General features: G+C 40.5%; 3 protein-coding genes across 8 annotated transcripts; 2 read left to right on the top strand and 1 right to left on the bottom strand.

The window, feature by feature from the left end:
- Positions 1-49: 49 nt before the first annotated feature.
- Positions 50-15,307, bottom strand: pdxdc1 (pyridoxal-dependent decarboxylase domain containing 1). Of its 5 annotated transcripts, none has more exons than XM_048246126.1 (24): positions 15,128-15,307; positions 14,234-14,310; positions 13,710-13,778; positions 13,381-13,455; positions 11,613-11,762; positions 10,881-11,070; positions 10,618-10,686; positions 10,442-10,520; positions 10,256-10,340; positions 9,938-9,986; positions 9,679-9,780; positions 9,359-9,484; positions 9,181-9,231; positions 8,185-8,229; positions 6,591-6,651; positions 6,165-6,235; positions 5,836-5,941; positions 5,175-5,346; positions 4,763-4,881; positions 3,757-3,878; positions 3,511-3,603; positions 3,048-3,144; positions 2,766-2,858; positions 50-1,852 (listed from the first exon to the last, which is right to left on the bottom strand). In XM_048246126.1, exons 1-24 carry the CDS (start codon positions 15,146-15,148, stop codon positions 1,626-1,628), a joined length of 2,349 nt encoding a protein of 782 aa, XP_048102083.1. In that variant the 5' UTR covers positions 15,149-15,307; the 3' UTR covers positions 50-1,625. The 5 variants fall into 5 exon arrangements, with proteins under 5 accessions (XP_048102083.1, XP_048102081.1, XP_048102082.1 ...); XM_048246124.1 differs by lacking the exon at positions 8,185-8,229 and adding an exon at positions 7,793-7,873; XM_048246125.1 differs by lacking the exon at positions 8,185-8,229 and adding an exon at positions 7,793-7,873 and having other exon boundaries at positions 11,613-11,759.
- Positions 15,308-16,091: 784 nt separating this feature from the next.
- mpv17l (MPV17 mitochondrial membrane protein like) lies at positions 16,092-19,523 on the top strand. 2 transcript variants are annotated; one of them, XM_048246234.1, is made up of 5 exons: positions 16,092-16,169; positions 16,804-16,950; positions 17,322-17,392; positions 17,690-17,719; positions 18,099-19,523. In XM_048246234.1, exons 2-5 carry the CDS (start codon positions 16,881-16,883, stop codon positions 18,288-18,290), a joined length of 363 nt encoding a protein of 120 aa, XP_048102191.1. In that variant the 5' UTR covers positions 16,092-16,169; positions 16,804-16,880; the 3' UTR covers positions 18,291-19,523. The 2 variants fall into 2 exon arrangements, with proteins under 2 accessions (XP_048102191.1, XP_048102190.1); XM_048246233.1 differs by having other exon boundaries at positions 16,123-16,169; positions 16,494-16,950.
- Positions 19,524-20,325: 802 nt separating this feature from the next.
- si:dkeyp-72e1.6 (transmembrane protein 238-like) lies at positions 20,326-22,218 on the top strand. Its single transcript, XM_048246362.1, has 2 exons — positions 20,326-21,046; positions 21,321-22,218. Exon 1 carries the CDS (start codon positions 20,474-20,476, stop codon positions 21,008-21,010), a length of 537 nt encoding a protein of 178 aa, XP_048102319.1. The 5' UTR covers positions 20,326-20,473; the 3' UTR covers positions 21,011-21,046; positions 21,321-22,218.
- The last annotated feature ends 953 nt before the right edge of the window (positions 22,219-23,171 follow it).

Below are 23,171 nucleotides of genomic sequence, written 5' to 3'. Positions count from 1 at the left end.
TCTTAAACTATCATTGTATAGAGAGATATAAAGAAACAACTCAAACTGATAGATGTAATTTTGCAATTTAATATATTTCACTGGACAAATGATCAAAATTAGGCATATTTCATAGTGGATCAGCAGGTATGGTACGGTTTCATACAGTAGCTTAAAGCAAAAGAAGATACATAGATAATCAAAAAATTACATATTATTAGACATCAATTAAAGATGATACTCTTTAGTAAAAAAAAATAATAAGGTTGTCATTTAATGTATTAAAATAAACAAAATCCCCAAACATATATTCAAGTCATTTCCGCATTTTATCCTTCTACAGCTAAATCCCAGTTTTTTATTGCACCGGAGATTACATTTTAACATAAAAAAGATTAGGGAACATGAAAAAATGCACTTGGTGACAAAACAATTTAACAATGTGCTGGATTATTTAAGCCAAACAAATTGAAAGAAAAACAACTAGTCAGAATACATGACAGTGAATTCAATTCACTGTCCCTTCTATGAACAGTAGAACTTGAAAAGTAAAGAATGTCACATGAATGACATCAACATGTAACTGTATGCCATTTGGGATTCTAATGTTATTTTTTTATTAAGTGTTTAAAATTAATATGATGCAGTCAATATTAGTTTCAGTGGAGATTGAACCGAACTCCAGAACTGTTCAATTCATTTGGTGTATGTACTCTAACTCACTCAAACATGGCATCCACAAACACATCATTATAAAAATACACTGATACAATTTGAATTCACAGTGAGTGCTGTATCACAATCACAAGTCTGTGAAAAACACGAGTGTTGACTGGATGCTATCATTAGATAACATCCTATATGGATACCTAATACTTTAGAACAAATAAAGTTGTGTATTAATGTTTTTTTTCCTGAATTTAGCAAATTTTGTATAACAATAAATAAATAATTAAAACATCCTGATTAAATTAAGACACTCTGTACAAACTAGTGCAATAAGGCTATATTCTCTTTCTGTGTTAAAAATATCTGCATTAGTTTCAAAGCATTAGTCTCTTCATTACCGTATTTCATGTACAGTAAAGCCTATGCAGTATTTAGAGTAGACAGTAGAAAGATGAAAAATGCATACAGGTCTTTGATTATGACGGTAAGGCCACAATAGCCCTTTGGTTATGTATACAATGAACCTGTACATGTTTTAACAGAGAATCCTCAGGCACCTGCGATGGACGGATGGGAGTGAGCAACGTCAAGGGCAGTGCCCATCTCAACAGTGATCAGGGGTCAATGGTGTTATGTCTTATCTTTGTGTTTTCTGTAACATATATAATTACCGACAGAAGTTTTTTTTTTTTTTGTAGATCTCTTTCTAAAATGTGTCCTTCTAGTTAAGACAACATAGTGGTGTGAGTGGTTCATGGTGTGAATATAATTATACGCATCTCTCTCTGTCTCTCTCAAATCCAAATATCTGTTCATTTTCTTTGTTTGCATATCAGCAAAATGAGTTCATGTGAATTTGGCTCCAGGTATTAAGGTGATGATCTATGTCTATGCTAACTCTAATTCTCCATTTGTGGGTCCAAAGGGGACCTACACAACTTGTAGGCCTTGGTGCTTCTTTCCAGTTTCATAATGTTTTATCTGATGGAGTCCACCTCTGACTCCTGTCCGTCTGGCTGGCGTTGGACTTCGGGCAAAGAAGAATCGGAGGTGGCGAGTTCTTCCTGAGGAGGTTCTGTTACCCCTTCCTCTGAGGCAGGGGGCAGTGGGGTAGTTTCTCGGGGCATCTCCTCTGCTTGACCCACTGAACTAGTTTCGCTGTAGGTGTCTGAGCCAGCTGCTGATCGCCTGAATAACTTTTGTCCTGTGGATTGAACACCAGAGAGGAATTAGTGCAAGAAGCTCACCTGCAAACAGTGTGGCCTCAAGGCCTTCCAGGAGGTGGAAAATCCTATTAATCAATATCATGACTTTCCTGTTTGCGCAATTGAATTAGCTTGAAGTTGAAAATGACTCAATAAGCTATCTACTGTTTAAAATCATCCAAGGGCAATGCTAATGTAGATTCTATCATGAAATGTACATAAAATGTTAACAATCCAATAGTCACCCATTGTTATGTTAAAGGACAAATGTCAGGTTAACAACTTCATTCATGTTAGTTAATGTGAAGATAAATCAGTGAAGACATACATATTTTTAAAATTACTACTCTAAATGCTCTACGACAACATTTACAGTCTTTTCAAGCCAGCATTGCAAAACACAAATGAGTGACATCATAAAAGGTTGTCCATATAGAAATATGTCGAGTTTTGAGGCAGAGGACATCCAAAAAAGTATTTTGTATTAATCTTAATAACAAATTTAACCTGACAACTGCTCTTTTAAATAATTTCTTTCCTTTTATGATGATCACTCAGTTCTGTTTAAAATGTGATCTTGACAAAAATGGCTGTAAATGTTGTCGTAGTGCATTTAAAGTAATAATTTTAAAAATATGTACATCTTCACTGATTTATCTACACATTAACTAACATTAATTAAACATTTTGTTAACCTGACATTTGCCCTTTAAGAATGTTAATGCCCCCCCTCAACCCCTTGGCTAGGTTTTGGCAAGTTTGGCTCGGAGCTGAAGGTACAATTACACTTTAATTCTACAAGGCATTTTACTTTAGAAGAACATTAAGAGAAAGGTGATTTAAAGATCATGAAGTTAGTGAAACTATTGAACATATTAGTTTGATTGAAAAAGAAGAGGTGATATGCTGTACCAGGCAGGCGTTTGCCAGTTGATGTGGGGGTGTCAGGTGTGGTCCCTGTCTGAGTTTTCATTGCGTAAGTGGATTCTGTGGAGTCCAGGGAACCTTTGGAGGAGGACACATTCCGTGAGAAACAGCCACATTACCAAGAAAACACAAACAGAAATGGGGGAGAAGCTAGAACAGAATAAGCAAGCAGTAATTTTAAGCTTCATGGTGCTTCATGGACAGTTAAAATCATGTGAAAGAAAATCATTTTGGGGCAAAAACATGACATGAAAAGATCATCACTACCTGCAACTAAGCTGAACGTTTGGCCTTTGATGGACATCTGAGTGGGAGAGAACCAGTTGAGCACAGAGCCTACCAGGGGAATCTGCCTCAGGACTCCCTAAGGATGGGCCAAGGAAGACCATAAGTAACAACAATGGAAAAGACATACACCAGCAAACAGGCTTGGACTACTCAGGAACAAGAATTATTATATGAGCAGTGTATATATTTTGTTGATTTGACACTAAAGGAGGTGGTATGCTCCTTCGTGCACATTTGCGCGCATCGAAGATGTGCGTCATTGATGCGCGGTCACAATTGTTGGGAGGCACACAACATCCCCCGCATGCTGCGTTGATGACGCAATTCTCGCCACACGCTGCATGCAGGACACAGACGCAGGACTATACCAGGCCTATAACACAAACACACATACAGCTAACACAACCATATGTTAATTGCATAAGCACCACAAAACACACACCTCCTCCATGAGTTTTTCTTCATTAGCTTTCTGTAGTTGTGCCTCAGCCTCCAAGATGCCTTTTCGCACAACCTCGGTCATGTTCTCTAGCAACTAGAACAACAAAAGGATTATATATATATATATATATATATATATATATATATATATATATATATATATATATATATATATATATATATATATTACAACATAGTCCAAAAACTTTTGAGATGTTAGGGCTCCATTAAAACCGAGCTAGCATACCTTGCTGCTTTCTTCAAGGTCCCTCCCAGTTGCTGCAATGGTTTGCACCAGCTCTGCCACATCAAGATCCTCAGTCGCCAACCCCACGTATATGCAGTTAGTCTCATTACCAAACTCTGGACCTGGGTGGTGCAAGAAGGATGACATTGCATTTCAAGTAGGGCCGCACAATTAATATTTTTTAAATCAAAATTGCAATTTGAACTAATGGAATTAATAAAGGCTGCAATTAATAATGCAGCTTGCAACTCTGTCTTTGCAAAATCTTGTCACATCTATTACTTTTATACAGTAATTTCCTGTGTATTAGCCGCATTGTGTATAAGCCACAGGACAGTGTTTTATGCAAGTTAAAAAAACGAAACCATATTAATACCATATTAACTGCCCTGTGTATTAACCTCATAGCTGAAGACATTTTGCAAAATCAATGTATAAGCGGTGGCTAATAGTTGGGAAATTACGGTATTTATGTCATCCTCCTTGTGTGACAGACAGTGAAGCTTATCTAGGAGTGCAGAAGCGCTGTGCTTCTCATGCACCAGGCATGCTCACCAATCACAAGTGGCCCAACTTAAAGCGAAATTTAGAATACTGAACTGAAGCTTTACTTTCAATTACTACAGTATATTACAAATCAAATCGCAATCACAATATCTCTCAGAAAAATGGCAATATTTCCCCCAGGTCGTGCAGCCCTTATTTCTAGTGTGAGAACACACTAGCACTGGATGATCTGTGAAAGCAGATTTAGATATGAGTCTCTGGAGGCGTCAACAGACACACCAGCAAACCCAAAAAAGAAATGATGACCTTTTGTGTGACACTAAAAGTTCTCTTGATCACATTTTATTATGTAATGAAGTCAAGTCATAGAGCACATTTATTTATAGAGCACATTTAACAGATTGTTTACCAAAGTGCTATACAAGCCATTTGACATGGCAGAATGATATAAATGTGTATGAATGATTAATTTAAGAAGCATTGTGTTGTAAAGTGTTACCAGTGGAGAAGGAGATGTCTGCATCTAACTCCATTAGTTTCTTCAGCATGTCTCCATTGATCCTCTCCACATCCTGTTGCCTCTTGTTGTCGTCATCCTGCTCACACTGAGGCTCATACCTAGGAGAACAGACCATCCACATGGTCATTAAAAGATGTAATTACAACTTATTTAACAGGATTTTTTTGTGTGTCATTTTTAATATATATTGGATGATTTAACATATATTGTGCTTATATTTCAAAATTGCTTTGTATGCTAAAATAATGCTTGTCCATGGGTGTGTACTTTAACAGAACAAGTCATGTAGATAAGGCAGCACAAAATGACTCAAGACTGACTAAGCTAGTTGTGATGAACAATTATCACAACAAAATACGCCTCTATGACCCCGTAACCCTTGACCTTTCACCTTATGGCACCCAGGCCCGGCCAGCTGAGGTCCTCTATGTAGGTAAGGGCGGCTTGGTGGTGGATCTCCTCCCTGAAGTCCTGCCTGAAGCGCAGCGTGCTGCTCAGAAGAGGCACCACGTCTGTCAGCTTCTCCACCAAAGCTTTGATGTCGGACTCCTGGGTCCCCAACACTGAAAGTGTTCAGATGACATTTCTATTTACACTCAGGCATTTCCCTGGCCTGTAATTAAATGTGGCTACTGCAGAATAATGAGCAGGAGATCAGTAGATAAAGATTTAAATATGTTTTTTTTTTTTATATATCTTCATTCAGATAGGACAGCGACAAGTCTGGATTTGAACCCAGGTCCCTGTGGGCACATGGGCCTAAATTGTTTAAGTATATATTTTGGGCTTTTTGCCTTATATTTGAATAGGACGGTGAAGATTGACAGAGAGAGAGAGAGAGAGATGGAGTGGGACCGGGATATGACCGCAGGTCGGATTAGAACCTGGGTCCCCGTGGGCACTTGGACCCTAATGTTATTTTTACATGGCACTCTTATGCACCACTGAAGAAGAAGAAAAGATTTTTAACAGTATTTATTTTCCTTAAAAAAAAACAGCTTTCCCTAGATTTGGACGTTCACAGGGTCAGTTTGCATCCAACCTGTCCATACCTGCAGCAGTCATGAGTGGGTTGAAGCGGACACAGGTGCCCTCGTCCTCCAACTCTACCACGTCTACCCCACTGGACGGTACCTGCTGGGCCAACTCCTCTCCGAGCTGTACAGATACACACAGAGAATAAATGGTATTTGGACCTCTACCATGCTATTTGTCTATAAATCCCATGAAAATGGTTTCATAAATATTATAGGGTTCTTGTTTTGTTTCATAGAACCTTTAGATATAAAATATCAACCAGAACCTCACAGGTTGAAGACAATAATTGTAAAACTTTTGTGCAGAACAGTGACATTATAAAATGTATAATTATGAAGCATACCCATCTGTTGAGAGCATCTTGGACTTCCTTTTCTCCAGGGAAATAGCCCTCCAGAGATCCACCACTGGATGCTAAATAGACAAAAGCAATTGAGTAAAATGTAAACATACCTTGGGGGAAAACAAATGCTTAAATGCTTTAATTTCATTGGCTTAACAGTGCAATTAAGTCTATAGGAAAAATATATATTTAAGAAAACTTGACAGCCTTATTAAGCCTGAGTAATTGCAAAAACAATTTAAAAACATGTATAATGTTATGTCCTATCTTTTTACATGGCTCACTACTTGATCAAAAAAAAGTGTGTATTTTTTTGCATCCTTCCATTTGTTTCCAAGTAAACTGATCATTTCTGGCTGGTTTCAGTCAATCTCATTAGCAGACACTGGGTGTAATGGCTGAGGTGGATCCAGCAGGTGGCCTCACCTGCACTGGTGTCCTGGGAGAACCTGAACACCACCACTGGAGAGTTCAGCTCATCCTCCACCTGGTGGACATGCAAGAGGGAGCACAACTTAACCCCACAAAATCTGCACACTGGAAAGAGTATATGCACTTGATTTTCAAGAGAGCAAGAGACATACAGTAACCGTCAGCATTGCCGTATGAGTTTGTGAGACAGGGATTTGTTAGAAATGCTTCAAGGTAATGTCATGGAGATGCTTTTTGTTTTCAGACTGGATTACAGGCCGTGCTTGTCTGACTGGTAAAACACGTCTGCATGACCACTGTGTGGAGTGCCAGCTTGACTTAATCTCATGCAACGTTTAGGAAACAGAGTCCTTTGTTTAACAGTGCCAGGAGTGGACCTGCTGCATGCTGGTGTGTGCGCGCGCTAGCCCACTGTAATACACAACTGAGAAAGCTAATGCCCAGGACTCTCATGCACAATGGACATTCCTGTGTTTTACACTCAAGTTGAAGGTCTGTTTCAGTAAAGAAGCTTTTAGGGGTTCAATAAAGCAATGGTGACATGTGACAATGACCCGAACACTCACCTGTATTAGTAATACTGAATGTAATATTAACCAAGAATGTGTGATAAGAGAGGAACAAAGCTTTGAGGAGAACCCTCACATCAAAGAGGTTATACTCGAAAACCCCCAAACCCAAAGACATTCTCTTCCTGGTATTCTAGTTCACCATTATGTCAACAGCAAGGATAGCCTTTGGTTGTGCGTTATCTCCCTCGGAGGAATGTGTTAGTACTGTGCCAAAACCTTGAACAGGAATGTGCTCCTTCCCTCACAAAAGGCCAATTAAACAAATTCCCTGGGAGTTAATTCACTTTGCTGTATTCGGTCTACAGAGGCTCCAAACCCATTTTAAACACAGTGAGGTCCATCCATGATGACCCAAGCAGTCATCAGTCTCTACGACGGTGGCATTGTCCAGATGATACGGCTAGCAACATGCCTGTGAACGCACATTTAGCCAACGGGGACGACAACAAAAACCATACAAACAAAAAAAATACATAAATGAGTGCCTCAATCCCCTGTCACTTTAACTGGGTGAATGGGTGAATGAGTGGATATGGTGAGGAAGGGGGGGGGGCTGTGGAACGAGGGGAAATGGAAATAAAGAAAGGGAGGGAAAGGTGGGGTAAGAGGTTTGGTCCCACCTACAATGGACAGAATGAGAGAGCCCAGGACATCCCGGAGAGAACTCCCAGCCAGCAGGGGGAGCCGTGAGTGAGACACCCCAGCCTGAAATCCAAGGCACCCAGGTTCTCACTACAGTGCGTTAGGGCAGAGGTTAGCGCCTGTCCGCAAAGGGCCGACAAGCAAGCAGGTTTGGTGCCTACCAAGCAGAGCGCACCTGATATACCTAAACAGTCTTTTGAGGACCACAATCAGTTGATTAAATCTAGGGAATCTAGTAAAGACAATCAGATGCACTCCTGAACACTTGGGCTCAAGTCCTGTAGACATGTCGGCCCTTTGCAGACAAGACTCCCAAACCTTTGCTTTAGTAGAAGGCTTGAACACAAGAGTCTAACAGATCATTGCAGTTTTACCATGGTCAAAGCCTCGAGGAGAGACACCTCATCATCAAGGACATCCTAATTGTGGGACAATATAAAAACATCTGTTTTCCAGATTATAGTGATGGAGATACAGTGCTATATCTCATCTTAGAGAGAATGAGGCTACCCTATGCAAGGCCATGTTATCCCATTAGATTTACATGATATGCAGAAACGTTTAGTATTTCTATTTAGTAAAGTAAATATAGTGCACTTTAGATTATATTATTATACAGCTCTTCACAATGCAAGTAGAACGCTCCATTGACTTGAATGGGATTTCCCAAAGTTCTACGGTTCCTTATTTTCGTCTAAGGACCTCTGAAATAATGACCGCTGTCAATGGCAACAGATTTTCATTCAAAGGTAAAGGCAGACGGTCTATCAGCTGTGTTCTAAAGAACGTTTGATTCAAGTTCAGCGTGTGTTGCGAACTATTTGTTTCTCAGCAAAAGCCACAACGAAATGGTAACAAATAAATGTAAAGAAACATATCGTGGAGTTTATTTTTTCATTTTGGCAAGTAGCCGTATAATAAGAGGAATAATGTATAGAACGCCGGTCATTATTAGGAAAATAAGTCCCTTCAGGGCGAAGCAAAACCCCTCCGCTGGCACGTCGGGGTCCGGTTCGCCCTGTTGGGACTTATTTTCCCAATAATGACTGATGTTCTATACATTATCCCTTCCTTATTAATTTATTAATCCTTCAGTTTTCTAATATGTTTTATGCGTTTCCTATCTGTACATACTACAAGCACTTCTCATGTATTTTTATGTAAGGTTCATGTTACTTTTAAATTTACAATTTAAATTTGGAAAATGTAAACAAAAAAAAAGATATATTATAAATATATAATAATCAGTCAAAAAAGTTCTTAAAGCCAATTAGGAAAAAAATGAACCATTTCAAAAAATACAACACACATCACAAAGCATGACAAAAGAACACCATAAACACATGCAGCAAATCATAAAAAAAACTTACTGAGGTCTTGATTAAGGCCAGTGTCTTGAGATGCTCCAGCAGCTGTTGACTCTGCAGAAACACACAACTTGTTGACCCAACTCAGGACACCAACAGTACTGTTTTCCAGAGCATTGTGTTCTGGCTGTGTTTCCAGAGCATCATGTCCTAGTTAAACTCTGCCAGACGGGAGACTTACGAGCTGCGTGGCGTTCTTAATCCTCTGCACTATCCCATCATGCCCCAAGTACTGCAGGGACAGCCAGAGGGGCAGGGCACGAAGCTTCTCCACTGGCTGACTGGAGGTCAGTCCCGCTGCCAGAGACTGCATGATGTGAAACAGCACCCCCACATGACATGGAGGTCAAACAACAGAGAGAAAATTGTGTTAGATCCGGCATGATCAAAATGTTAAACTAAATAAAAAGTGGGAACGTTGACAAACACTGCACGGAGAAATGTCTACAAAGCAGTTTCTAATTGCAATGTCTCAGGACATTTTTTATGTGCTTTGCTCACCAGAGCTGGGTCCTCATGTCTATAAAGTGTGACAGCTGGCACAGCAGGAAGTCCAAGCCATGGACCTGGAGTGAGGGTCATGCTGTCACTCTTGGTAGCTGCCTGGAGATGTAGAGAAATCAAAATGACATTGGAGCGCATGAGGATAGCCACGCACACACACACACACACACACACACACACAGAAAAAGAGAGATATGCAAACATTACAGTCAGTTTAAAGTGCTGACAATCACTATAACAAAGTCCTTGGACGCACCATAACTGGAGATGTGACTTGACCCAAGGCCAGAGTCGCCAAATTCACCCTGGAAGACACAAAGATAAGCTCAGCAGCCAAAACATATCAGAGATTATATTCAGACTATACCTAAATTCAGAGCATTCAGAACAATGAATAACCACTATATAGTTTTTCACTATATACTGCACTATGTAGTGAATGACTGGATGTCCCAAAAGCAGGCTATGTCCACTACCCTTCAGAATTTAACTCTTGTGAGTGAAGAAAAGCAGTAGCAATACTGATCACTTGACCACTTCTGCTTTTCTCTCACTCACTCATTCATTCACTCACCCCTCAACATGAAGCCATATGTTGTATTGGACACAGAGCTCTTTCAGGCGTCCCAGTTTATCTGTGTGTCCAGCCCCAGGCGTTCCTGAATGGGCAAAAAGGATATCAGATCAGTCTCGTGCTGAGAGGTGTGGCTGGATAAACCTGTCTAAGAACGAGGACACCAGGAACATGGAGGAGTCTGACCTGCATTGGCTATCAACAGCAGAGGGACCTTCCCCGTGTCAACATCTTCTTTAATAAGCTTGTCCAACAAGGCCACATCCTAGAATCAAATAAAAACGGATGTATTCATTCTCATCTAAAACATCTGTGGACTTAAGCATAGAACTTAAGTAAGAGGAGGGGAAAAGGCTTCTCACTATTTGATGCTGAGATCCAAACATGGTGTTACAGGGCACAGTGCAAAGGCTGGACAGAGGAAGCCCAAGCTGATAAGAGGAGGGAAAAAAAAGAGAGATTTTGAAAAGTGGTTAAGACATATCATTGTGGCACACAACATTAAAGACACCAAGTCAAAGCGCATCACTGGAATTCAATTCAACCTGAACTGACTTCTTCTGTCCACACAAAATAACAGATCATGAAATGACGGAAACTGAAGCAAAGATGTCTTTGTCCACACCTGGCTGCAGAGGTGCTGTCCCAGCCCCGACCTGCAGGCGGCGCTCTGATAGATGACCGGCTGTTTGGAGCTGAGCGCAGTGAACCCCTCTGTGGAATATTCTTCGTAGCGAGCGTTTATCACCAGGCGACAGACCTTCACCAGGCCCTCACGGTCGTCTTCGTGGTAATACACAGAGCCATTCTCATACCTGCCAAGACACGGTCACTTAAAGGATCACCATGGTTCTGGACACAGTGCATGCACTTCCACTCTGTATTTTGTCAAGTGTGTGTTCACTGTGTGTAGACGACTATGCGGTCATGCATGGACACATACAGCAATAAAATCTTTTAAAAGCTCAGTCACTGCAACAGCTTTTTACTTCCTCATAGATTCTCAGAAAAACACCTGGTGAGTCAACTCAAATGAGAGCCAGAGACTGTCCTTCACAATTGGACTGTACAGCAGCCCTGCAGTACAACTGTTCCCTACTGTGTGGACAGGAGACACTGTCTATTGTATAGAACTATACTTTCCTCTATCGTGCATAAACAGCACACAGGTATGATAGACGATAATTATTACAGCATATACCCCAAAACCACTTCCTAACAGCTTAAATAGATGAACTGAACTGGAATGAACTACAAAAAAATATGCCATGTGATAAAAGGTTCTAGTTCATTGCTTCCTGGTGTAACTTTCACAATGAAAGGAGAGGATAATATCTCACACTTCATGCTGACTAACCTGAACAGCCTGCACAGCCAGAGGGTAGTGTCAGACAGGATGCGTGTGGTCAGCTTGCGGAGTCTGTCACGGTCCAGCACTGAGATGTAGGCCGCTAGACTGTGCCCCAACAAGGCCATGTGACCCTGCTCCCCCACATACTGCATCCTGCTAGGGGTGGAACACACGCCAGTGGGGAGATAGATGAGCAATAGGGTTTACAACACAAATACAACAGTGCTGAGTACACAGGAGTTTGATTTCAACAAAACAGTTGGTAGAGAACTTAAAGGAGAATTCCGGTGTGATATTGACCTAAAGTGTATTGAAACATGATACCGAGTGTGAACGTATGTCTCATAGCCCATCTCGGCTTGTCCCCTGCACTCCAAAATCTGGGCTAGTTAGCCGATGCTACCAACAGCTTTTTCAATAGTGGTGCTTTTCGCATCGGGCTAGCCATGCATATAAATCACTGTTTTACACCCATTTTACGAGGCTCAATGTATCTCCACACTTCATTGGTAGACTTCGAGGGCCCTGACATTTAAAAGCGAGACATTGAGAACTTTGAAAAAGCACTGGTAGTTTACTTACAAGACTTACTTACTAATTCGAACAGCGAGTAAGAATGAACAGGTATGATAGGGATCAGATTCCAAAAATAATTCAGTGGAAATGCATGGATTCCAGTTGCTGCTACTGGAAGAAACTGGAATCCATGCATTTCCACTGAATTATTTTTGGAATCTGATCCCTTTATCATACCTGTTCATTCTTACTGCTGTTCGAATTTATCGGACTAAATTCAAGATGGCTGCAAACGCTAAACTTTGTGAAGATACTGTCTGTATAAATCGTCTTGTAAGTAAACTACCAGTGCTTTTCAAAGTTCTCAATGTCTCGCTTTTAAATGTCAGGGCCCTCGGAAGTCTACCAATGAAGTGTGGAGATACATTGAGCCTCGTAAATGGGTGTAAAACAGTGATTTATTTGCATGGCTAGCCCGATGCCAAAGCACCACTATTGAAAAAGCTGTTGGTAGCATCGGCTAACTAGTGCCAGATTTTGGAGTGCAGGGGACAAGCCGAGATGGGCTATGAGACATACGTTCACACTCGGTATCATGTTTCAATACACTTTAGGTCAATATCACACCGGAATTCTCCTTTAAAGACCAGACAAATCCGGCAAGTCTGTGTCGCTTTAGATAAAAGCATCTGCTAAATACCATTAAACTTTAACTTTAACAGAAAATGGAGACGGATAGAAACAAACATCATTGTCATTTTTTTGGATGAAGGTTTCATACACAAACAGGTGAGCATGACAATAACATGAGCCCAATTCCTATGCTGCAGCCTGTGCAGTTCCTCTTACGAAGGTGTGAGCAAGGCCACAAAGAAGGCCTCAAAAGACTCAGAAACATCAGGAATGTTATCATAATTTAAGTATATCTTGTTCCACAACAGGACCAAACTGTTATGATAATCTGTTCTCCCCATGGCAGACTGAATAACTAATTTGAAGTGAAGAGAGTATAAAGTAACCTTAAGATATTGTGGTTATAGATTTGACCGCATTTAATTGGGCATGAATACACTCAATGAGGATGCATGCTTCTGATGATCACTTTGATCACATGACAGTGACATCCTTCTTGTCTGTGTCGTTCTTAGCCCTTGAAGCATTCCAAATCTACTGGAAGTTATTTGAAGCAGTGTTGAATCATATCTGTGTGACACTATCTGAATAAAATAGATGAAACATTTGATAGGACAAAACTTACCGATGACTCTGTTTGTCTTCGTCGTCATGCATTAGATTCTGCACCAGCTGAAGAATACTGGCAACATCCTGACCACTGGATGTTAAAGAAATACACAAGAGAGGAATATTTATTTTACAAAGATGACAGTTAATAATCATGTGTAATCATGTGATAGTGATCAACCTATTAGAAATCTAGCACCACCCACACTGTCTCAGAGAGTGTTCCGAAAGCAGGGTCTTCACCCAAATAATTCAGTCCTTTGTGATTTCCAACATGTTTTACTCTTTGAACAATAAAATATATTTGATACTTTTTGTGTCAATGAGTCTGACGGGACCACTTACTCCCCCTGTAGTGGTCCTGGAATATCTCTCCAGCTGGGTCGCCGTTGACCTGAGTCTTCGTCTGCCTCCCTGTTAAAACACCATACCAGAACATGCTCAGTTCCTTACAGATATAATGACACCGCCTAGAAGTACAGTTTATCTTCTATTCAACAATCTTTAAATACATGTGGGCAAAGCTGCTGAAAAACATAGTACCGGTATGTGAACTGTCTATGATACAGTAAAGTATGAGAATATTGCATGGTTTGATAATTATGATACTTTGAGAGGGAACTTCAACAGAAAGCCATCAACACACTCTGACATCTTCAGTGTGTAGAGGGGTGGAGTGGTTGTGGCCGGTCCAGTTGGGGTCCTAAGGTCTTTGCACTGATAAAAAGTTTACAGCACCACTGATACTAGCACCCAAGTTAATGTACATTTAGCTATCCTGTTGGAGAAGCCAGTGCACTGGCTTTCACAAAAATGGTTAACGCAAACAATGGTGCATGTCTGAAACACAAGATCGGCCCATGACTTACTTTTGACCATTTTCAAGAATCTTCATGGCATCATTTAGATTTCGCCCCATCTCTGCTAGCATGGGGTCCACCATTGTCTAGGGAGAGAGTCTACATAAGAATTTGCCAACTCAAAGACACTTCACAGGTTTGAAATGAATTATTCAGATTAATTGGATTTTCAGACTACATCCTGACAGTACAATTGTAGCCTATAGCTAGGTTTTCTGCCAGAGTGTAGGTAGGCTAACCACTCCCCTTCTTGAATGACTGGTTGCCCTGTATCCTGGATGATGTCCTACTCCTTATAATAGGATGGCCTTTGCGAAGTTACAAGTTTGGGTGTGGCGATTCTGTGACAAAATACCTGGAGTCTGACTCCAGGTGTCATATAACACTTTAAATTAAGTTGGCTTGAATATGCAAAAATGCTCAAACATGCAGGATATTTTAATCTGACCAGTGTCCACGTGAAACGCAGCAGAATTGGGAGACTGCCGAGCTATTAGCTAAATTGAAATGCCCTTGCTCATTAAGAGCTAATGTAAAAACACACATCAGCACTGGCACGAGCTGGCCGGGTATCCGCGATCGACCGCATAAACTGATACGTCATTAGATGGCTATTGCTAGCTACAGTATCCCATGCTTAAATGAACAAGGTTTCCCACTTAGCATTAACGTGTCTTGATACTATTGAATAACAATGGAAATTGTTTCAAAATAACATTAGTCCAATTCACATTAACTGTCACAGGAACACGCTGTGTTTGGCAGGGAATTCCTGTTCGTCCTGCATTTCCTCCATGGAATGACAACCTAGCCTTGACAGCCCGTATCCTGCTTCTGATAGTGCTACTGCTGCTGCCGCTAACGTTACCTTGGAGAAAATGACAGCCGCAATTGCATGATTACCTTATGAAGGGGCTGCTCCATGCTTTTCGAAACCAGCGAGCAGTGACTGTCTATATCCCTCCTGTAAGGCCTACAGTTAGGACCAGCGGACGTTTTCGAATTAACCACTTTGCCAATTATCTTCCGTATCTTAGTTACTTTGCTGTCCTTTCGCTGATCAGCAGTCAGTCTACTTCCTGTATGGGAGCCGCGTCGTATTCCACGCTGGCAGCGCTGACGTATGTCTACGCTCTCGCTCGCGCAGCAGCTAGAGATAAACACTGACAGGGGATCAGCAGTCACATTTTTGCCTTGAATGACTGGTAATGCGGTGACAGAGGGGACCTGATTTCTGAGCAGTGTCATTTCAGGGCAGAAAATGACAGTTGATGGGCACACCTCACATGACATGAAAGCCTTGACCTGTCTGATGGAATTTCTGATCATAAGGTCAGAGACTGTAGAAACTCGCAGTTTTAGGCTACAGCCATGACAGTTTTTGACAGTTTTGGAAATAAAAGTTCGTGTTCAGACCTAATGTAATACATGTACAAATATCCACTTTAACCAGTGATTTGAACCCATTATCAGTGTGAACAGCAATTCACTTAAATGTATGGGGTGATGCATCTTCGGGTTTATTGCGGCCTATTTGACAGTGTTTCAAAAGATGTATTGATCCGTAGGGTAGTTCATAAAATAAACTAAACTGTCTGAACTGTCGAAACAGTGGGATTTTTTTTCAAGGTTTAAATCTCACTGGAATTTGTCACGACATGGCACGCACCACTATAAAATGCTCAGCTGTTGCGTGGACACAGGATGCCATGGCATTAGATTGCATACTCATGCGCGTAAATTGTTGCGGATAGATGCAGTTTTGTCGATTGCATTGTAACAAGGATATAACCACAGCCTTCTACCAGTCCACTCAAACATTTACAGAGCTGTGCTCGATCGCATGCGCAGGATTTAGATGGTCACGGGCAACCATACGGACAGATTAGCAGTTGACCCGCAGGATTTGTTACGCACCTGCTATCGCTTCGGGAAAATGCCGGTGGTAAATGCTTGCATCTCTTGCTGATTTTATTCTGACAGATTAACTAGTTGAAAATATCTTAACATATTTATATTAAATACAATTAGCTTGTTTGATGCTAAACAAGGATGTTTAAATATGTCCTGTACAATTAACTAGTATGCCTGTCCTTCGTGCAGAATGTGCTAGAAGTCAACTTCTAATGCTACATGATGGACTCACTTTACAGAGATTTCAAGAAAGTCCTTAACGTGTGGTGCTTTCACTAACTTTTTGTCTGAAAAGTGTTTAACCTGTGTTAATAACAACTACCTGTTGTGTTGTGTTGTGTAATCCCATAACCAGCTAGAGGATGACTGATGGCAGAAATATAGCCTAGTGCAGTGGGCCAAGGACTAGGCTAACCTATGAACCTGTCCTTGCGCAGCCTACCTTGACAGTGGATAACGGACTTACCTGTCTCAACGAATATTTCTGTCGACTTAAATAGTTTCTACCATGAGGAAGGTTTTTTTTAAACGAGCGAAGTGCTTTCCCTGGATTGCGAATGTCACTTTATATGGATGTTTATTCGCTGGTGGGGATTTCGTACACCAGTGTATTGCACACAGAGATGAAATAGACTGGAAACATACAAGAAATGTCGCAATTGTAGCTTTCAGTTTCCATGGTAACTTCAATTACTTCTGGTTGCGTGCGCTGGAGCATCGATTCCCGGGAAAGTCTGCTGGCATGATTCTTCGCAAACTGCTCCTGGACCAAAGTTTTGCATCACCACTTGCAACGAGTGTGTTCTACACTGGTAAGTTAATATGATGAAGTATTACATTTGCAGTGTGTCAAGTAACGTTATGCATCTCCAAAGCGTAATTACGCGTAGCCAAAGATAGAGCTAGGCTATTCACTGGGAATTTGTTGGGCTATTGGGACATTTACAATAACCTTGAGAATTCATGCTAAAGATAAAATGGCTATACATGAAGCTTGCATCTCTCAATCGTAGGACAGCAAATTCCACTGTAAACTGAACTTGTTCCCTGGCATTCCTGGTGTAGCCTTAACGCATCTCTTTAATACAGCCAATAGGTTAATGACTTGTATATATTGTGAGTGGCCTATCAGAGATGCAACGCTTAACTTCCGGCAACTGTATCATGCTCTCAACCTTCACAGGGGTAAGCTTCTTAGAGGGCAAAGATGACATTTTCGAGGACTGGAGGGAGAAATTCTTCAATACGTATAAGGTACGCTGAAAACTGTTCCTTTTAGCGCAAAGCATGGGGAATATCTGAGTAGGGAGGTTGGATAGTAGGCCTACTAGGATACATTTATCGATGTCAGTGCTGTGTTCCCTAAGGCCGAGTTAATAATTTCCCATGCTATGATTGAGCCCTTGATAATTGCTACATCTAGTGGAGGTTAGTGACGTGTGTGACCTTGTGTTTTTACTAAATGCTTATATGGAAGCGTTGGTTCATTGAAACTGATTCAGGTCTCTGTGGTTCATATGTTTTTTCTTACTTTTGTTTTTTCCCCCTCAGACTGGACTGATGTATTGGCCATTCATGCAGGTAGGTTATGTTATTTAGGATACTTGTACACAATGAGTGTGATTTCTATAACTGTATTTGAGACATAAAAAAAATAAAACATAGCACCGGATGTTACTGGATAGCCTGTGCAGCCATGTTTGAGTTTTGTACACACAGTATGTTTTTAGTTTAGTTTTGTCAATGTTACTAATCTGTCTATGTTTCTCAGTTGTTTATATTCCATTGTTATCTCTTTCTTTCCACCTCTCCTTTGTCTCTCTTACACATGCACGCACACACACGCACACACACACCATGGTGTTGCAAAATGAGAGAAAACAATGGAAATCGAATGCAGCCTTTTTGTGTGAAAGTGTTAAAGAATACAGCTAACATACTTCCTCCCTCCTCGCTTTAGTTCCTGAACTTTGTGTTGATGCCGCTGTACCTGCGCACTGCATTCATGGGATGTTCTGCTTTTGCCTGGGCCACCTTCCTCTGCTTCTCACAACAGAGCGGCGACGGCACGGCAACCGTTGCCTTGGCATTTCTCATGTCTCCCAAAAAGAGACTTCGGGCCCAGGCACGCAAGTCAGATGAGGAGGAGTGATCTATCCCCCAAGGCACATCAAGAAACACTTCAGCTTGTGCCTTCACTCAAAGACTCTGATCTGATCTGATCTGATGTACCTTTTGTCAGTATTGTCCCCTAACTAAGGGTCACCAGTCATTCACCTGTCAAACATTATTTTGTATTCACTGTTATTTTTTGAATGCCATTAGTCATTAATCATTGTACCTGTTGAAACTGTCTACACGGCATTTATGAAGTAAAGTTTATCAATATTCCAATGTTTCCATGTTCCAAATACTTGAAATGTACCTGTACCCAAATGCAACGTGTTGCCATTGACCCAAATACCTTACCCACATGAAAGAAGCTTGTGAACAGTCTGCAGTGTTTTATCCACCATTTTTCTCTCCCTATGAAAATCATTATCTTTGTTGGGGCATTATACTATTCAGCTCTTTATTGTAGCACATACTTTGTGGTGTTTTGTGATATTTGTTGATCTAATGAAACAGCAGTTTATGTGACCACAACACCTGCTTTTTTACCTCACTAACCAGACCAGCAGAACTTCCTTACTTTACGCACAGAGGCCTGAGTCCTCAGTTATTTTATCAGTGTTCCAATGGAATGTATTTCTGGATTAAAAGTGAATGACCTCTGTTTAGGCTATACAGTACGGAATCTGGATGCTCCTACACCTCTTTCACCAAGATGCAGAGTGTAGACCACAGCTTTTGTGATGGCGGTCAAGTGTGGCTGGCAATGAAGGTCAACTTAAGGTCTTCAGATGGTGCTGAGTATTTGAATAATCATTAGCATTTTACCTTTGATTATGTGTTATATCTATTGTGTGATTAGATTAGTATAGAATTATGAGGGTCAGAAAACAGAAATTGTATATGATCTTACAGTAAGGACACTAGATGGCACAGATAGCAAACCAGCTTACCATTCACTCCGATCATTCCTGTGGATTACCTGAATGACACGTTGGCTTATCTCGGATGGGCCAAATTGTCTGGTGTGCTTTGGCTGTTCTCCACAGCTGACATTTGACTGAGGGGAAAAAACCATAAGCTTTTTTCAAATTTTGATGCAGTTCCTTTTGTTTGTTGTTGCAAAACAACTACTGCAGAAGCAGTGCAAATGCATAGATGCAACAATTTGCCTTTTTGTTTTCCAAATTGTTTTTGTGGATTGATATGTAGTGGTCATGGACCAGAAGAATAGAATGAAACATCAGTTGTCTTTGCTGTGTTATAGAAATGTCATCCCGAATAAATAATTAAAAAAAAAAAGTTAAAAATGTCTGCTGTCACTTACGGAAGTCCCTTCATTGATGTCGGCAGTAAATGTAATACAGTAAATAGAAACAAAGTCAGACGATGGGCTTGAAAAATCAACAAGGTTTTATTTATAGTCAACACCAAGGGAGAGAGAGTGTGGTTTCACATATTCACCAGCTGCTCTGGACCCTTCCAGGTCAACGGGAAATGGCATTGGTCATCCCAGCTTACACGGATCACACTGAATCAGATCCCAATTAACACTGACAATTCTGAGCAGATGACCACAAGGGTGCATCCATAAGAGCAAAAACATCCCCTTATCTTTGAACACATACAGATATACTCAGTCCGGGGACAGAAACACACAGGAACAGAGTCATGTCCCATGTGGAAGAACACAGAAAAATGCTGACTTAATTGAGTCCTTCTATCAAAACATAAGGACACACTTTGACATTCATGACATTCATTCTAATTTCAATACAGTTGCATTTGAGAATCGACAGCCTGAGTGAGAAAGACATAAGACTACAACTTTGTCCGTTTTATGTTAAACAGGTTTGTTCCACTAGGCTATGTGTGGTTATTTGAACAGCATATGGGCTGACCATCTCCCAAAAATCGCCATATGCATTTCTCTCTCTGGGTGACAGACGTATAGCTTTAAATTCCACATTTTAAGTTTTCATTCTGAATAGAACGGCGTGCGGAAGCACTGTAAACCAAATCGTGTGCCTTTCTATGCTGGCGAAGTTCACCGTTGTTACGACAGCGCATCCACACCCTCCACGGCCACTCCTTCGTGCCCTCGCGCAGGTAAGTGTGTAGCGGTGAGTTTCCTCACCTGGATCAGTTTACACGAGCTGTAGTAAAACGGGTTTCTTTTGAAATGGTACGCGACTTAAGATACGGACAAAAGCGCTGAAAAGAATGGCCGGAGGTGGGAATAAACAGAATCCAAACTCTTTGGACATGGAGCCTGGCTTTGATGGGTTAGGACGATGTTCCTGTGCATTTTGGCTTGCCGTTGCCTTTGACATATTTGGCCTGCTCATTCTTCTGCTTGGTGTCTTTCTTGATGTATTTTTCTACGACTTTCTCATTTATGCTGGAGCAATCATTATCTTCCTAAGTCTTATATGGTGGGTGTTTTGGTATACGGGAAACATCGAAGTCCCACCGGAGGACCTGGAGGATGACGTTGGTTTGTTGAAGAAGAAAGGGTTGGCAGGCGTTGTGAGGCGATTCTCCAGTCGTCTCACTAGTGGAATAAGTCGGTCTTTCAGGAGGAACGGGGCAGCTCAGGGTCACAGTGGTGCAACCAGAACAAGAACTGGCCGCTCAACTCTCCCAGATGCCCAAATAGTCCCAGTGGCAGTCTCCGAAGAAAACGTGCACACCGCGTCTGCAGCTATTGAAGGAGAAGTCCCTGTGCTAGAGAGTACAACGGAAACATCTGCCATATGACGTCATTATGCCATTCGCCTGCTAGTATGAGACAAGGTATATGTAAATATAGGCTAGGCCTATACATAATTCCTTGCCGTATGCAATAGCAGGCTATAGGCCTAGTAGCCTAAAACTTTACACACACAACAATTAAGTCATGAAGTGAACTGTCTGAAAGGGAAACTTGGGATATGTTCAGTTAATAATTAATCGATATAGCATTCAGGGCAACTCAAAAGGGCAAAAGGGATCATAAGTTGTGACTTCGTATATTTATTTTTTCACTGTCACCTAACCTCTTTCCTCTTTATGTTATGTAACCCCACAGATTGACGATCCAGAACTGTTGAACTCCACTTGAATTTTGTATGATGTTTACGAGAAGAGTTTTAACACTTTTTTTCTTTCCCAAATTATATTTTTATTTTTCCTATAATTAATTTTGATGGAAATTAATGTGAATTTGAAAGTCATGGTTTGAAGATTAATTTTATAAAGACTTTTTGCTTGATGAAGATAAAGCTGTGTGCAATAAAAAAAATGGCAGATTTCTTTCCACCTGCTGCAATAACAATAGACTATATTCCTTCCACACCTCAACGACCTTTGGTCAAATAGGGTGGATTTTCCAACCTAGCTTCCCCTTATCTCTGTTTGCTTGCCGCTCATTATCTTCAACTCAAACTGAACCATCATGTTTACTATTACAGCCTGGAAATTACATTTTTAAGATGCAAATGAATGAGTGTTGTTTTTCAAATAAAATATTTTTATGTCTCACTGAAGCTTGGCATTAGTTTTGCCACATTATAATTAAATTATAATTTTATGCAAGATTGCCTGTTTGAATAATGAATGTGGTATGAATGGTGTGGGCACAAAGTCATGCTTGATCATTTACAGAATGTAATGTTATATGGGTTAACTTTTCCGGCATGACATCAGACTTCACTTGGGGAAGACCAACAGTTTAGCCTTTGCATGTATGCATCCTCACTGCTGTTATAGACAGATTTTTAAATAGATAGATATTTAATGTGTAAATGTACTGTATATAAAAGTTTAACTGTAGCCTAAGCAGCAATAATTTCGTTGGGAACCACTGAGAGAATTCTAAGAAAAAGAAAGACAGCATTTTTTTTAATTTCCCCCTTTTTATGAGGGTCATAGCCTAATAAAATATCTGTATTATTATTCTTAAGAAATAAAGTGTTTTTGTATTATTATTCTTAGTAGTATTATTATTTCAGTTGGCTTCTGTGGTGTGGTATGGTGGTTGTAAAGAAAATGATAGTATAATAAGGTGTAATATTAAAGAAATCTGGACAAACATTTTTAAAAAAGATGAAAGGAAACAGTGCCGTAAGCAGGGAACACTTTTTGATCTCCACAGTGTCTCAGTATGCAGGCCGGCAGTTTCATCTGTGGCCTGAAAAGTTTTAGAGCCAAAGATGTATTTGGTATGGATATAATGTTTCTTAAAACTCATAAACAATCCCTCACTGCACCAATAACCAGCATAATAAATAAATGTGTATTCCCAGACTCCTGGAAAAGTTCTGTCATTACACCAATCCTCAAATCAGGAGACTACAATAATTAGTAATTATAGACCGATAAGTATACTTCCTACAATTTCTAAGATAGCTGAAAAAGTGGTTGCAGAGCAACTCACTAAACATCTAGACAACAGTCCATATACTTTAAACTAGGAAACATCATTCTACTGAGACTGTCGTCTGCTTCATCTTGGAAACCATGAAATCCAAGCTTGATGCAGGCAGTGTTATTGGGGCTGTTTTTTGTACTTTTTATTACTTTTAACACATTGAAATGGATGGAATCATTTAATCCAGGATACAGTGTAAAGCATGAAATCAATGATGTGTGACAACAATCTTGGTGTACCACAGGGTTCGGTCTTAGGACCACTGCTATTTAGTCTTTATATAAATTATATGTCAAGTTGCTGTCCACCACATGTAACCTGCCAAATGTATGATGCAGTTCTGTACTTGCTCAAAATGTGATATGCTTTACAAGAACTAACAGCTGTCATTAGTGATGTAGGTAACTGGCTAGAGAGTTCTCACACCTCAATGTGTCAAAGATTGTCTGTATGTATTTTAGGAAAAGGGCAAACACCAATACAGACCCCAACCTTCTGGTGTGGGGGGTT

Source organism: Alosa alosa, chromosome 6 (assembly GCF_017589495.1).
Source record: "Alosa alosa isolate M-15738 ecotype Scorff River chromosome 6, AALO_Geno_1.1, whole genome shotgun sequence".
Classification (NCBI taxonomy): domain Eukaryota; kingdom Metazoa; phylum Chordata; class Actinopteri; order Clupeiformes; family Clupeidae; genus Alosa; species Alosa alosa.
The sequence above is the reverse complement of the archived record's forward strand: the minus strand, read 5'-3'. Positions and strand labels throughout refer to the sequence as shown.

Excerpts from the sequence above, each read along its gene's own strand:
- pdxdc1 (XM_048246124.1), bottom strand. The coding sequence starts at position 15,148 with ATGGAGCAGCCCCTTCATAAG. Across the intron at positions 3,145-3,510 it reads AAGAAAAACTCATGGAGGAG|GGAGTCCTGAGGCAGATTCC; the intron begins GTGTGTGTTTTG and ends GCCCATCCTTAG. Across the intron at positions 1,853-2,765 it reads AACTGGCAAACGCCTGCCTG|GACAAAAGTTATTCAGGCGA; the intron begins GTACAGCATATC and ends TTCAATCCACAG.
- mpv17l (XM_048246233.1), top strand. The coding sequence starts at position 16,647 with ATGAGGAAGGTTTTTTTTAAACGAGCGAAGTGCTTTCCCTGGATTGCG. Across the intron at positions 16,951-17,321 it reads AACGAGTGTGTTCTACACTG|GGGTAAGCTTCTTAGAGGGC; the intron begins GTAAGTTAATAT and ends CAACCTTCACAG. Across the intron at positions 17,393-17,689 it reads AATTCTTCAATACGTATAAG|ACTGGACTGATGTATTGGCC; the intron begins GTACGCTGAAAA and ends TTTCCCCCTCAG.
- si:dkeyp-72e1.6 (XM_048246362.1), top strand. The coding sequence starts at position 20,474 with ATGGCCGGAGGTGGGAATAAACAGAATCCAAACTCTTTGGACATGGAG.